This window comes from Plecotus auritus, assembly GCF_963455305.1.
Source record: "Plecotus auritus genome assembly, chromosome: 3".
NCBI lineage: Eukaryota > Metazoa > Chordata > Mammalia > Chiroptera > Vespertilionidae > Plecotus > Plecotus auritus.
In genome coordinates this window covers 181,871,311-181,888,163 of record NC_137772.1, presented here as the reverse complement: position 1 = coordinate 181,888,163, position 16,853 = coordinate 181,871,311, and the positions used below count along the sequence as shown (strand labels likewise).

The following is a 16,853-nucleotide window of genomic DNA, read 5'->3' as shown; positions in this document are numbered from 1 at the left end:
AAAATTATAGCACAGCTCCCAGCTTTTCTTACAGCCTTAAGACATGAAGAATACCTGGTAGAGTTGGATGAGCTGGGAGGGGGTTATAAATACAGGGATATATTTCACTGTGAAATTAGAGTAGGCATTGAAGTTGAAGGCTGGCTCCCAGTGAGTTTCCTTTTGGGAACACTAAGTAACCATCAGTACAAAGGTCACAGAAGTATCTTATGAAGCCAACCATTTATGACTTCTTGTGGCTATGGAACTGATCAAGTCAGTTGTCAAATGCAGAATGAGAGCATGGGGGCATGAACCAAAAAGAAAGAGAAAAGAAAAGGAGAAGCACACAAGGAAATAAACATAGGTAGCAATATGCACATACATATTATACTTTCTAATACTTGTTGTTTTTTAATATAGCCTTAAAATGCAGAATGATTAACGATAATGAGGACTTTTTCCTTCATCCTCTTCCCCCACCTCTATCTGGTTCTACAGTGTTCTCCAACCTTTTACCCTCACGTGTAGAAATCACCCTAAAGTAGCCTGGAGAGGATTTAGAAGGTATGAGTTAGTGAAAAATAATATTGCCTTTATATAATTATAAGAAAAATAAAACTACTAGGGAAGATATTAAATATATAATTTACATAAAGTTTTATAGTACAGTAGTTTCAAATTTTTAATGAGAAATTCCTTCTCTAAGCATAATGGATTTTGCATATGAAATTGTTACACACACTTCCTGGTCAAAACTTATGATTAAAAGAATAGTAAGTGTTTGTGACAGTGCCCAGAAAATAGTAAATGCTATATAACAACATATAAAATTTTGTAGAAAAAAACTTAAATCTTTTTTATAATCATTCACAGTTTACAGTACTTGAAATGTTTGAGGAAGCTAACAACTCTTTCTATTCTAGAACATTTCAATGTTAAAACCCAAAACACTAATTCAAAAGGATATATGCAACCCTATGTTCATTGCAGCATTATTTATAATAGTCTAGATATGGAAGTAACCCAAGTGCCTATCATTAAGAGAGTAGATAACAATATTGTGGCACATAAATACAATGGAATATTACTCGGTCATAAAAAATAATGAAATACTACCATTTGCAACAGCACGGGTGGACCTAGAGGGTATTATCTATGTGGAATAAGTCAGACAGAGAAACACAAATTTCACTTATATGTGGAAACTAAAGAACAAAATAAATGAAAAAACAAAATAGAAACAAACTCATAGATACAGAGAATAGACTGTTGGTTGTTCAAGGGAGGGCTGTTGATAAAGATGAAGAGATTAAGAAACAAATGAGTCAGTTTGTTTATATTTAAACACATACTTGCAGCTTTTCCTGTTCATCATTCATTTCTCCACTTTAGGCTGATTTGGATCCTATACCTACTGCCTGAAGTGTTTTGGTTTTTTGTTTGTTTGTTTTAATTTCCACTAGTGAGTCACTACATAGTTGGGAATTTTATCAGTTATTTCACTATATTCTATCATTGCTCTGAAGAGTTAGCAATCACTCTCATCATTCCTTGAGAATAATCATCCTGCTGCTGGTAAGCTTTTTTTTAAAGCCTTTTATTTTTATCTCTCTATATAAAGAGCCAGGGTCCGTAACGACCAAGGCTCCACCGAGCACTGACTGCCGAGGGGGCTGCCAATCAGGCCCAGAGAGAGGCCAGCAGAGAGAGACGCAGGGTCTGATCCCCAGCCTCCGTGGCAGCTGTTGATCAGCCGTTGCCTCACTCTTTCTCTCCCAGCTTCACCAGCAGCCGTGCCTCTGTTTCTCTCCCAGCCTCCTTGGGAGCTGCTGATCAGCCCCACCTCTCTGATCAGGCCCAGAGATAGGCCCGGAGACACTGACTGGCATAGAAACCGATCAATCAGAACCTAATCTGGGTGAACTGCGAAGGCAGAACCTAAGGTGAGGGCTGAGGAGAGGTTTTAAGGGCAACAGCTGTTTGGTGTAAGGTGTAAGAAAGTGGTTCAATTTTTTCATGACCGGTTTGGTATTACAGTGCATATGGCTGGCTATCAGTCCAGATATAGGGATTATGTGCTTTTGTCTGCCAAGAGCATCTACTCCTGCTGAAAAAGGCTTCCCCCCACCATTTAAGCAATCCTATTCTATATACTCTATCTATACTAATAAAAGGGTAATATGATAATTAGACCAGGTCAACCGGCCATCTTCCAGACGTCCAACTTCTTTCCAGACAAAGCCATGATGGTGGGGGCCGAGGCAGAGGCAGTTAGGGGCAATCAGGCCAGCAGGGGAGGGCAGTTGGGGGCGAGATCAGGCTGGCAGGGAAGGGCAGTTAGGGCAATGAGGCAGGCAGAGGCAGTTAGGGGCAATCAGGCTGGCAGGGGAGGGAAGTTAGGGGCGATCAGGCAGGCAGGCAGGTGAGTGGTTAGAAGCCAGCAGTCCCAGATTGCAAGGGGGATGTCCAACTGGAGAGAGTGCAGGCTGGGCTGGGGGAACCCTCCACCCCCGGAATGAATTTTCATGCACCGGGCACCTAGTACAATATAATTTACTAAGGAATGATTGTGATATTAAGCATTTTTATTTTTTTATTATATTTTTATTGATTTAAGAGAGGAAGGGCGAGAGAGAGAGAGATAGAAACATCAATGATGAGAGACTCAAGAGTCAGCTGCCTCCTGCACATCCCCCCACAGAGGATCGAGCCTTCAACCCAGGCATGTGCCCTTGACTGGAATTAAACCTGGGACCCTTTGGTCCACAGGCTGACACTCTATCCACTGAGCCAAATCAGCCAGGGCTTATTAAGCATTTTTAAACCTATTTATTACATGTCAGGCACTGGATGGATGTCTGAGGCATCAAGAACAATGACCTTAAATAGCAGATGAGCCAGATATTCAATCAAATAAGTATATTGTGATGTGACCAATGAGATAGTAGAGGCATATACAAAGTGTTATGGGTGCATGATTTCACAAACAAGACTTTTAACCTAAACAAAGAAGACATTCTGCCAATGGGAATGAGAAGTTGAGGTGTATAATGTGGAAAGTTGCTGTATTTAGGAAAGAGCAAACAGAGCTGAAATAAAGGCATGTTTTTTCAGAAAAAGCAGCAGATGAAGCCATACTGTGCAGGTCTACCTGTGCTATGTTTAGAAATTTGGACTTTTATTCCATAGCCACGGGGAAGCCACTGAAATGTTATATGCCATAAACACAGTAACAATCAGACTTCTACTTTAAGGAGGGTAACTGACATTAGTATACATGGAAAACTGGATAAAGTGAAGAATGGAGGCAGCCAGTTAGAAAATTATCACAATAATCAAAATGAGAGAGAATATGTACATAAACTACACAATCATCAAATGCTTCACTATGAAATTAAAGTTTTATTTTTCATGCTTTGGAAAAATGTTCTCTGAATCAGAATGATTGCTTCCCAGATTTTCTAATGGTTCCTAAATATATGAAACGTGCACTGTTATAATTTACGTACCATAAAAATTACTAAATTTCCCTTAAGATATTTCATGGGAAAATGTGAGCTAAATTAATTATTTTTGAAAAACATATGCAAAAATAAATCCATTGTATTATAACCTAGAGAAATTAAGAGGTTATTTATCGAAAGAGTCTTCCTCTTCCCATTTTAGAAAAGAACACTGGTCCTTTATGGTCAGGAGTGGGGGTGGAAACAATAACCAGCAAAGATTAAAACCCTGTTGTAGTGAAACATTCAGAATCTTGACTTAACCAGTCTAAGAAAATGCCAGTAAGAATTATCACAAAAGGGTGACTTGGAATAGAAGCATCAAGAATTGAGTTGTAACCCTCTCCACTCCCCACCCCATCCTGCTGCTCAAACAACCTCAGTTAAGGAGTGACCAGCTTTGATCTCTTCCCTTTAAAAACAACCAAATAGCTCTTGTTTTCACTCCATGATAAAATTCCCTCCTTGTAACAGGGATTTATTTCTATATTGGTATTTGATATGTATTAAAGAACTGACAACAGAAAAGAAAATGTAATGTCTTATATTTTGTAGTATTTTTCAATATGTCTACATTTCAGTAATTTCATGGGTATCCTGACTTCTTTCCAGGACTAATATTTTTCTTTATAAGACAGGGTTTATGTACACAGGCAAAGTAAATTAGCTCCTGCCTCACAGTTGCTAAGAAAACGAATTGCTTAAGAAGATTAGAGTCATTTTCTTTACTTAAAGGTATTCCTGACAACCCACACTGAAATTACACAAGATTAACTCCATTAACACCATTTCCCATTCTTTAAACTAGTAACTTTCTAGAAAGCAGCATTTAGACTGAATAGTTCAAAGCATACTTTAAGAGGAGATCTCAAATGCTTAGAAATGTTAATATGAGTATCATTTAAGGATTCAGAATAAGGTTCTGAGAGGTCAAGTAACATTATTGGTTATATAGTGAGCCATAGTGAAATGGAAGAAAGCTGCTTGTTTTTTGTCTTTGCCATTTAGTCTCTATTTTCTTTATGTAGACAGCATTTCAAATCAAATGATAGCTTAAAGGGTATAACACTATAATCCCTAAAGGCAATGATATTATCTGATTTCTTTTGTCTTTCCTCATAACATCTTATAGAGTGTCTTTAACTTAGGGGCACTCAAATTTTTGTTGATTATTATGTCATATATTTGACATTGCTTTGTGGTTTATCAAAAATACATAGAGCCAAAGGACTTGTATGCATGCATATAAGCCTAACTAATGGACACAGAGACCAGGGGGGTGAGGGCATGAGGGGGGTGGGGAATGGGAGGATAAGGACACATATGTAGTACCTTAATCAAAAAAGAAAAAAATTTTAAAAAATACATAAAGCAGAGGGTTTAAAAACACACACAAAAAAACAGATTAAAACAGTACCATGAGATGCCAAGCTATCTCTAAGCATCTTTCTGAATCTGAAAGCGAAGCCATAGCACAGGCACTAAACTTTACACTATTTATGTTAACTACCATTAGTGCTATTGAAGTGTACAATGCACAAATCTCTCTCTCTGGCAATAGCTGGCCTGAGCCAGAAGCATTCTGAAGCAATGCAAGCATCATCCATCAATTGCTTTACCTGACCCTCTCTGAACCTTAAGTATTCTTCAAGGTTTTTAATTGTAAAATTATTACACAAATGTATTCTTGTTTAAAAATCCAAACATTTCAGAAGTAAATAGAGGAAACAATGAAAAGTCGTATTTTCCTTATTACTCCCCATATTTTTCTCCAACCTCTTTTTTTTTTTTTTAAATATATTTTATTGATTTTCCACAGAGAGGAAGGGAAAGGGACAGAGAGCTAGAAACATCGATGAGAGAAACATCGATCAGCTGCCTCCTGCACACTCCCCACTGGGGATGTGCCCGCAACCAAGGTACATGCCCTTGACCGGAATCGAACCCGGGACCCTTCAGTCTGCAGGCCGACGCTCTATCCACTGAGCCAAACCAGCTAGGGCTCTCCAACCTCTTTTACTGCCCTTATATTAATGCAAGAAAACTCTGCATTGTGAGACAGAGCTTCATTTTCTTTTTGGTCCTTTAATGGTAGTTCCCAGGTGGAAAATACTAAGAAACACTGACCTAGATCTTTCTTAAAGATCTTAATTTGAATGAGCTGCTGAATTCTCAGGTTTAGAAATAGCTATTTCCACTTACCATAAAATAAATCTAAAAGTGTGCTGAATTATAATTACTTTATGTTAAGACAGAATAAGATCAGATCTCAAGGGAAAGTTATTAACCATTTAATTCTAAAACTTTTCATCAGAGAGCACAGTGAGGTAATATTAATAATAACACTAGCTGACATTTATTGAGAATTAACTACATGCCAGACCCTGATCTTAGTGTGTCATAAGATTTTCTAAACTAAAGGCTCAGCAGTGAAATTTTAAGACATGGCATGTGATCATCAGTATGTGTGTTCATAATATCTTGAATTTGTATATTTTCCATTATTTTGTTTGATGCAAGACTGAGAAATGATTACTGACATTACTTCAAATCGGAATTCACAACAGAGAAATCCAGTGGGTGGGGGCCCTCTCTGAGTTCAGGTTCTCAAAGCTATGCCAGCATTTCCCAAACTTCAAGCATTCTTGTACTGCTGCTGCTATAGCTACACTAGTATTTCCTTAATGCCTTTAAATTGATTCCCTTTCTTTAAAATTAAATTTATTTTTTAAAGAAACATCATGTAAGTGGAAAACTTATATGGATTATTTGCCATAAATAAAAAAGATAACTAGAAAAATAAATTCAATAAAACAAAGTGATCTTATTAAATTCTGATTGATATTGTTGCCTGCCGGTATGCCTGAGCCCGAAACCTGCACTGTCTCTGTTCAAAGAGTACATCAGCAAGTGGTAATGATATATGTAAACCAAAATCAATCAGCTTTCTCCTTGTCTTAAACAGAATGATTGGTTAAAGAACTGAAAGAGAATCAGGGGAAAAAGCAACTCTCTCCAATGTACTTTTTAAATGACATCTAATACTGTGCCAGGTAAAATTTCAAATAACTTCCTATTACCAATAATGATTTTGCCTGTGTTTATGATACAAGTCCCAAGATAATCTGGAAAATACACCAAATGATTTGTGAATTTCCTGAAGGATCAATCTCCTTTATTTTTATTTTGGTCTCAGAATCTCAAAAGAAATCTTGTTTCTCACTGCTCCAATATACTGAATAATAAATGGCAAGTAATATCAAGTTGGTAGGAATGAAAGTTATTAACCAAAAAACTTATTTCCAGAAGGCAACTGTTAGGTAGATGAGAACAGTGCTGATTTAGGAAGCACAATTAAGTTCAACCACATACTAGCTTGTTTGACCTTGATAGGTCAGTAAACCACTCAGTATTTGCTCATTTGCAAAAACAGGAAAACACTACCTATCTAACTCATGGGTACATGGATTAAAATAAGAGAAATGCTTGGCACAACAGACACTCAAAAAATGCTATTTGTATCAAAAGTTACATATGACTTTTAGCTTATTATAAGTCACAAAAATCCAAGTGTTTTAATCTAAATAAAAATATCTTCATTTGTTTTACCTTAGTAATCCTGAGACACTATGGCTCAGTTTCAGATGCATCTTTGAAAATTAAAATTCATCCTTCTGAAAGCCTAAAGTGCCCCAGAAAAACTGGTCATTAAAAACCTGGTCATCATTTGGTCCAAAATATCTTAAAAGTCTTAAACTGAAAAAAAAGTGAACATGGCAAATGTTATTGGTATACAAAATAATTATCCACATGTACAGTATCTGAATACATTTATGACGGATTGAAACAAGTTTAGTGACCCTTTCTTTACACATAGCCAAAGTAATAAGAAAGATATCTAAAATTATAGTGCCATCTACAGGCAAAGAAAAGAATATCAATGACAGCACATTTTAAGGCTTTCACATTTTCTAATTGCTACTCAACGTTTTAAAAGAAAAATGGGATTTAACAATCTACATAATTCACTTTATGATTATATTTACATAATTTATTTATTAATGTACTTATATAATTTGTCATCAAATAAAGTAAAACATTTTCTCTAAAATTTTTACTAATTAATATATCATCATTGCCATTGAAATAGAGGCAATTTTTAAAAACCATGGAACTACAGCCGAAACCGGTTTGGCTCAGTGGATAGAGCGTCGGCCTGCGGACTGAAGGGTCCCGGGTTCGATTCCGGTCAAGGGCATGTACCTGGGTTGCGGGCACGTCCCCAATGGGGGGCGTGCAGGAGGCAGCTGATCGATGTCTCTCTCTCATCGATATTTCTAGCTTTCTATCCCTCTCTCTTCCTCTCTGTAAAAAATCAATAAAATATATTTAAAAAAAAAAAAAACCATGGAACTACAATCATCACTTTTTGTGTCCTACACTTATTAAAATACTAGAGGCCCGGTGCATGAAATTCCTGCACGGGGGAGGGGGTGTCCCTCAGCCCAGCCTGCATCCTCTCCAATCTGGGACCCCTCGAGGGATGTCTGACTGCCCTATCACAATCCAGGACTGCTGGCTCCCAACTGCTCGCCTGCCTGCCTTCCTAATTGCCCCTAACTGCTTTTGCCTGCCAGCCTGATCACCCCCTAACCACTCTCCTGCCAGCCTGATTGATGCCTAACTGCCCCCCTGCCAGCCTGTTTGCCCCTAACTGCCCTCCCCTGCAGGCCTGGTCCCCCCCAACTGCTCTCCCCTGCAGGCATGGGTCCCTCACAACTGCCCTTCCCTGCAGGCTTAGTTGCCACCAACTTCCCTCCTCTGCCGGCTTGGTCACCCCTAACTGCCCTCCCCTGCAGGCTTGATCACCCCCAACTGCCCTCCCTTGCAGGCCTGGTCCCTCCCAGCTACCCTCCCTTGCTGGACATCTTGTGGTGGCCATCTTGTGTCCACATGGGGGCAGGATCTTTGACCACATGGGGGCAGCCATCTTGTGTGTTGGAGTGATGGTCAATCTGCATATTACTCTTTTATTAGATAGGATAGAAGCCTGATGCACAGGTGGGGGCCAGCTGGTTTGCCCTGAAGGGTGTCCCAGATCAGGGTGGGGGTTCCCTTGGGGCGTGGGGCGGCCTGGGCGAGGGGCCTGTGGTGGTTTGCAGGCCGGCCACGCCCCCTGGTGACCCAAGCGGAGGCCCTGGTATCTGGGGTTTATTTATCTTCTACAATTGAAACTTTGTAGCCTTAAGCGGAGGCCTGGGCTGGCCAGGGTGTGCGGAAAGCTTGGCTTCCTCCATCACCGAGGGCAACTCTAGCCTCCTGCTCTTTCCAGCTCCGTGGCTGCTGCCATTTCTGTTTGGATTTATGTATCTTCTATCATTGAAACTTTGTAGCCTTGAGTGGAGGCCTAGGCCAGCAAGGGCAGGCGGAAAGCTTGGCTTCCTCTATTGCTGGGGAAACCCAAGCCTCCCTCCTGCTCTCTGTGGCCGTAGCCATCTTGTTTGGTTTTATTTGCATATTCGCTCCTGATTGGCTGGTGGGTGTGGCTTGTGTGCATGGCTTGTGGGTGTAGTGGAGTGATGGTTAATTTGCATATTACTCTTTTATTAGATAGGATACAGTATAATGGCAAAACAAGAACTTCTTAGCATTAAAAAAATCCAAACACCCTATCATCTCAACAGAATGTCATTTTCATTTTTGTTTGTTGTTCCTTTCCAATCTATATCTGTAGACATTTATTTAATAACAAGTGTCAGGCACTTTTCTAAGCTGCTTTACATATATTGACTTAGCGAATCATCACAATAACCCTAAGAAGTAGGGATATTACCATCCCCACTTTATAAATATTGAAGCTGAAACACATAAAACTTAAGTATCTTGTCCAAGGCCATGCTGCTGTAAGTGGCTGAGCCAAGGTTCAAACTGGGGGATTTTGTGTCCACTATCTATGCTTTTAATAACTAAGCTAAAGTGTCTCTCCTGGGAAAGGTACATTCAGTGTATGTACCGCATTTGTAATATATGTTCTGCTTTTAAGGGGTAACATTTTCTCATAACTAAAACCATCATCATCATTTTCAGTAATTAACATGTTTTGCCATCAAGTTGATAGATCTCATTTTACTTACTTTTGTTATCTAATGCTGGACTTTCAAACTATTTCTAATTTCTTACATTATATATAAAAATGCTGCAATAAGCAAATTTTGCATTGTATGTAGCTTTTTTCTTTCTTTTGCATTTCATTTTCTTATGCTAATATTCCCAAAATGGTTTGAATGACTTAAAATATATAGAAGTGACACATTACTGATATATAATATATACTGCTTTTTAAAATTTCATTATATAAAGCTACCAGAAATTAGAGACTGCTCAGATCTTCCTATTTCCCCCCAAATTTAATTTATTAATATAAAGTTGTTAGGAATGATTTATGATGTGAAATACTTAACCTAACAAACATTTAAATTTTTAAATGGGCCAAATGTTTTCTTCCTCTAGCAACATAAAAGGTAGAGATAATCCAATTATTTGTTGCTGATGAGATTGGTGCTATCTTGATTCTTTATATGAGCCTCAAAAAAAAAAAAAATTCAGTAACATACTCAAAGTCACTAGTAAGTGTCAGACATGGAGTCAGCCCAGATCTGCCTGACTCTAAAAATCTATGCTTAGATAATTGGCAGAGGAGGAAAGGGGCAGGTCAATGTATAACAAGATAAAGAAATTGTATAAAAAATTTATTTCAATCTTAATTGAAGATTATCTCATAAAAGGGTAAACTACCCTGAGGTAGCTACCATAAATAAAGGGATTACATTTCCCCGATGTATTTTTCTGATCAATAATTTCAAATATGAAAGAATGACAATAGCAGTTAACAAAATGCTTCATCCATATCTCCAACTACATGCTTTCATTACAATCTGGTTTCATTTATATTCTAAGCAAGAAGCTGAAGGATATAAACATTACTCTAAAAGCATTCTTTCTTAACTGTTATCTTGCAGTATTATATATGCTCTTCATAGTCCAGAAAGATTGCAACTTTTATAACACAATAAAGGTCACTGAAATGTCAGATAATAGATAAGAAACACAGGCTTTGGAGTCTTAAATTCATACCCTGACACTTACTAGCTTATATGTCTTCTGGAATGTTAGTAGCAAATTCCTACTTTATTGGGATATTGTGTAACTAAGGGAGATAACAATTATAAAACTCATAGCACATGGCAGATGCTCAAAGAAATTTTAGCTCCCTTTCCTTTGAAGAATGACATATACATGGTATATCAACGATACTGGTTTTAAAAGTCATGCTTCATTATTTCTCTCAGACAAACAGTAGCATAACATGAAGCGTCAAGATCAAAAGAAATCAAAAGAGATAAAGTCGCTTCATCAATGTGGGAACCTTCTGCTTTGACATCAATATCATGTTCTTCTATTAGTTGGTATGAGAGATTACGGGGTTGTTTCAAAATCTTTCTATAGCATCCTGGAATGTTCAGTTTCAGAGTAGGTACTTTAAACCTACATGTCTGTAGTCCATCTCTGCTAAGTACTTCCTGGTACCACAGCCCTACTTTGTTCTTTGGGTACTGAACATTGTATCCAAGCACTGGAAGAACCACCTGCACAAGGGAAGGGGGTAAAAAGATACATGAAATAGCCTTCAGAAAAATATATGATCAAATTTTAAATTTACTTTTATGACTGGGTCCTAGATCTGTAAAAAAACAGTCTCAGAATATAAATGTACAATCAGCCTAAAACATACTATTGAATGCTATACTACTTTGATTATTTTTTATGCTAGCAGACAAAGAAAAGAGCTACCTAAAATCAAGAAGGATTCATAATAAACAAGATAACCAATTCAAGTCAGATATTACTACACAAACTACTGCTAAGGTAGAAGAGATGGAACAAGAAGTTTAGGTAGATTTAATTAACCAGCAGACTTAATCTCTGTGCAGTCATACAATCTTAAAAGCATATTCTTTCTGTAACACAAAGAATAACCTGTACTGCTCAACTGGTATTTCAGTTGATAATTTTACATTCCTCTTACTAATTTAAAAACATGAAAGCAAATAGCAGACAGCAAAAGTAATGTTTATTTTCTCAGCTGCTTATGAGTAGATACTGCATTCTGTGTGGTTTTCCTCCTTTACTGATGACCTCTAGACATTTTTCTTGAACAGTACCAGAGGGCAGTCAAAAAAGAAACAAGGTAAAAAACTCAAATCCACACAATATTAATGTTTCAAATTCATTATGCTAATTGAAAGAAGCCAGACACAAAAGGCCATTTATATATATAAAAGCCTAAGTGACCATTATGACTGGACAACCAGACGACCAAACAACTGGCCAGTAGCTATGATGTGCACCGACCACCAGGGGGCCAGTGTGCAGGAGCTGCCCCTGATGGTCAGTGCGCTCCCACAGCCAACCTCCCATGGCTGGCCAGCCCTGATCGGTCCGTACTGGGACTGGGTGAGACGGCCCCAATTGGCCCCAATTGCCGGCCAGGCCAAGGGACCCCACCCATGCACAAATTTGTACACTGGGCCTCTAGTATACTATATGATTCCATTTATATGACATTTTTTAAAAGGCAAAACCATAGGAATAAAAAGTAGATGAGTTGTTGCCTGGGGATGGAGGGTGACTACAAAGTGCACAGGGAAATTTTGAGGAGAGATGAAACTATTCTTTATCTTGATTTTTGTGGTAGTCATATGGCTGTATACATTTATGAAAATTCATATAAATGTAAACTTAGGAGAGTGAATTTTATTGTGTATATATAATACCTAAATTGGAAAGTGGTAAAAAAAAAAAAAGTGGGGGAGGGGAACTGGTCACATTTTTGTCTTTTGGAGACAATGTCTACCTTTAGATCTAAGTAATACTAATTTTTAAGAAAATTTACCTGATGTATTGCATATGCATTAGCTGATTCCTCTTCTTCAGTTACTAGGTGAACCTATTTTTAAAAAACATGATGAAAAATATGGATGATTCTCAAATGTTCCAAATTCCTCCAATTTTCCCTAATTTGTTATGTAAAATTTGATTCCTATGCTGAATATGCATATATCCAAACAAGACCTTTTCACAGTTTATTTCTGGAGGAGCAAACTACATAAAAATTAGAATGATTCTTCCTGCTTTAACCACTGATACCTGAAGTTGGCACATACAGATTTTGGCGGGCAGCTTAACACTTCTTTACTATTACCTCTGTCACCAACAATCTTTTTCCAAATTACAAAGTTATTCTTTATTATGCTGAATCAAAAATCTGATTCTGTCAAACCACCCTCTCCCTCCTCTGTCCCCAACAAATATCAGACTCTATGGGAAGTAGTGTTTCTCAAAATGTGCTTCATAGAACAGATACGGGTATCACATGTAGGAGGTGTGTGATGTATTACATTTGAGAAATGTTGCTGCAGGACATCACAGAATAACTAATTTCTCTTGCAAAGGAGAGCTCAAGTTCAAAGGCAGCAGCATCATTCCACAAGGACTGACAGCATCCCCACCTTCCTAAAGCACTCATTGTATAAGATAGTGTCCAGATAGCTTCTAAATCTGCTTGCTTCCCCCTTGATTCTCTACCCTCATCAATAAAGTTCCTCCTTTTTTTTTTTTTTTTTGGTTTTTCACTTGAGTTGTTTATTTATAGGTAAATAACCTGTTTAACTGTTATACTCCAAATGGATATAAAACTCCAGATGTGATCTGACCAAAATAGATGGGGCTATGATCTCTCTTATATCACTTCTAGCTTTTTGTCTTTCACAAGTTCATAAGCATACCTACAATATTGTTATTTAAATAATTTATGAAAATACCAAACAAACATGGTCAAGTACAAAAGACCATGTTTTGCCTTAAGAGAACTCTCTCTAAAACAGTCCAGAGATGGAAGACGCTGACGCTGCCTTGTCACACTAGCAGTCAGCAGCTGTGCGTCGCAGCAGGTTGCCTAGGACCAAACCAGAGAGGGTCAGACCTGCATTGCCACCATGTGCCCACCATCCAGATATCATTGCTGACATGTACACATAAGGAACTGTTTGACATTGAAACGGGGACTCAGAACTATTGGACATCGAAATTGGGACTCAAACATTTTTTGTTATTATATGTTTATTTCTAGTCTGCAGAGGCAAGATTTTTTTAAGGAAAGAAATGGGGAAAAAATAGATACAGAGGCAAAGAAGCATTGAACAGACTGTCAAACTACAGCGGGAAGGCAGGGGAGGTTGGAGGGGGGGTACTGTAAGAGATCAACCGAAGGACTTGTATGCATGCATATAAGCATAACCAATGGATACAAGACACGGGGGCGGGGGGGCGGTCAGGTAAAGGCATGTACTGGGGGGTAGGGGAGGCCGGCAGGGAGGTCAATGGGGGAAAAAAAAAAGGAGACATATGTACTACTATTTGTAATACTTCAAACAATTAAATAAATAAATAAATAAATAAATAAATAAATAAATAAATAAAAAGGAGAACTCTTTCTAGGTTAATATCAATCTACAAATAGGCTCTTGCTGTATGACTGCTCCCCAAATATGAATTCACCTGTTTAACTGTGCAACTCAGATTTCTCTACCTTGCTCATAAAAAAATTAAAAGAGAATCTACCAAATGGCTTGAAGTAAAGATATACCTGTTAGGCTAGTAATCCTATCTAAAAGGGAATCAGATTCGTTTCCTACCATTTTTAATTATAGATATACAACATTACATGTCCTATATACCATGTCTTAAAAATCTTATTCTGCCTTTTTCCTTTTCATAATAAGTTTTGAGCCTCTAAGTCCTGCCTGTTCTTTCCTCAATGCTAACTAATACTAGTAAAGCATATATGATTGGCCTTAAAATTATAAACAATCTTTGCTGCTGAGAAAAGGAAACTGCAGGATATAAAGGAGAAAATGTTCTCTTTTCTCCTACAGCTCCAAAAAGAAAAGCTGATACAATTCTGACCACAAAACTCCTTACTAATGTTATGTTGAACAAAGAAGCCTATAAGACACATGTATTTCAGAGATCATTGCTATATCTTGTCAAAGTAACCTTTAACTTCTGCAAATCTGAATGAAAAATGGCTGACTTACTAAATAATGTACTGCCCAGGTAATATTTAAATAGACAGGTTATCTAGAAGGTGTTAAAAACTTAGAATTTTTCATTATTTTTTCAGAAGAGGATCACTGACATTTCTCTTCTTCCATTCACATGAGTTAGAATAAAATTTAAGATACTGCTAGATTTCTTTCTACACAGTTTCGGAGTCTGTGTCTCAGTTAAATGACCATTCTTAGTAATTTATGCTCCTAGTGATTACTTTCTTACCTAAATATTCAAAAGCCATCCACTTCATGAAATAATAAAACTTGCTCAGCCTTTACTACCCCTTTTCTGGTAGCGAGTTCTCCAGGGAGCTCCCCTTCCAGATCTCCAATGCAATTAGGGTGGGATAGTTCCAGGAAGGAGCCCTAGAAACATAGGCTTACGAATCATATACTCCAATCCACAGCTATGGGTTTGGGGAATTGTGACCCAAGTCACACCATTCTGAGCCACTGAGACTCAATTCCATGGCTTTTGTTAAAACTGTTGAGGAAGAAAAGCCCTCTTTTCTGGAGAAGTTGTGAGAAATAAGCATAGAGTTGCTAATAACCATCTTGCCATTAAAGGAATAAAGTTTAAGCCAGACTGAGAATGAATCTAACAGAAAATCAGCTGACAGCTGAAGAAAATGAGGGATGAGGTAGGACATTGCATAAGACCCTGGATACAGCTGGGCCTGGATCAATCATGGGCTTCCAGGTGTGAGGGCCAATAAATTCCTCTCTGCTCTTCCTTATGTTAGTGTGAAGTGGGGTTCCTTTATTTGAAATGAATATAAATGTCTCTAAGATATTGTTAAAAAGAAAACAACAAGTTGTGAGATTGCGTCTATATAAAAGAAACACAGACACATTACATGCCCTATATACCATTATAACAAAAATCTTTTTTTTTCTTTCATATTTTAAGCTTTTAGCCTCGAAGCCCTGTTTATTCTTTTCTTGGTGTTAACTAATAGAATAAAAATCTCTTTTTCTGTGGATATTTACGTGAAAGCAGAAAAATATCTAGAAGGCCACAGGCCAAAAAACAGAGGTTGGTTTTCTGAAGGCAGGGGAGGAGATCACAACAGAGTCATGGCAAGGATAACAGCTACAACTGCAATGTTTTGGTTTTTTATTTTTAAGGAAACTGTTTTGTGCATTATTTGTGTAATTTTTAAAAGAATGTGTTCTTCAAAGGAAGTTTTACTATCTTTGTACCTTTCACTTCACACCATGGACTATTTTATTTTTCATTTATTGATGTGTATTAAGCCTCAGCTGACAGCAGAGTAGAAGAAGAGATGAGCAAATATAAGTTAAAAAGAAATAAAATCCATATTTAGGTTTAAATTGTTTCTAAAATAACGGCTTCAGAAAATTAGTGTTCCTGCTAAGGTAACTATTTTTAGGAAATTCTGATGAAATGACACTTACTTTATTATTTGGGAATTGCTCATCATCACTATCTTCATCCAAACAGACCAAATCACCCTCCACCACTCTTGATCCATAGGTTGTAAGTCTGTAAGATACAGCCTCATTCCAAATTTTGCTGCTATATGCATGAATGTAGAAAATGCGCATAGAATGAGGAAAGGAGAACCAGGCCTGGATACAACCCTCCTCGGTCATGCTAAAGCGATGCAGTGACTCCAACAATGCTCTCTCTCGAACTTTGAATTCTGGCATCAATGAAAGTGTGCCTTTAGCATCCTCTGCAATAAAGAGAAAATCAGTTAGTCAACCACTTTTATTTAAAGGCCAGTTATGAAGACCTTTATTATGCTCTCTAAATGAGAGTCAGTGATTGCTGCTGTCTTTTATACTTGAATATGAAGATGTTCAGCACCAACTATAAATCTAACTACACTTGAAGAATTGTGTTTTCTAAAAATAAAGATCATTAATCATATGAGCCATTCACTTTCCCTGCTTTAAAAAAACAACCACACAAAAAACAAAAACAGCCCAGCCAGTTTAGCTCAGTGGTTGAGTGTTAACCCATGAACCAAGAGGTCACGGGTTGGATTCCCAGGCAGGGCACATGCCCATGTTGTGGGCTTGATCCCTAAAGAGGAGGCATGCAGGAGGCAGCCGAAGGAAGATTTTTCTCTCTCACTGATGCTTCTATCTATCCCTCTCACTTTCTCTCTCTCTAAAAATCAATCAAAACATATTTAAAAAATAACAAAAAACACAGTAGTAATTCCTA

General features: G+C 37.7%; 1 protein-coding gene across 3 annotated transcripts in view; it reads right to left on the bottom strand.

The window, feature by feature from the left end:
• Positions 1 to 9,728: 9,728 nt before the first annotated feature.
• PUS7L (pseudouridine synthase 7 like) overlaps positions 9,729 to 16,853 on the bottom strand; it is a 32,501-nt gene continuing 25,376 nt past the window's right edge. For 2 of the 3 annotated variants that reach the window (XM_080660786.1, XM_080660787.1), the window contains exons 7-9: positions 16,076 to 16,356; positions 12,439 to 12,492; positions 9,750 to 11,131 (exon numbers count right to left, since the gene is read on the bottom strand). In XM_080660786.1, coding sequence (XP_080516912.1) covers positions 10,805 to 11,131; positions 12,439 to 12,492; positions 16,076 to 16,356 — 662 coding nt within the window. In that variant the 3' untranslated portion in view covers positions 9,750 to 10,804. Of the gene's footprint in view, positions 11,132 to 12,438; positions 12,493 to 16,075; positions 16,357 to 16,853 lie in introns of all 3 variants that reach the window. The other variant, XM_080660785.1, reaches the window with a different exon arrangement.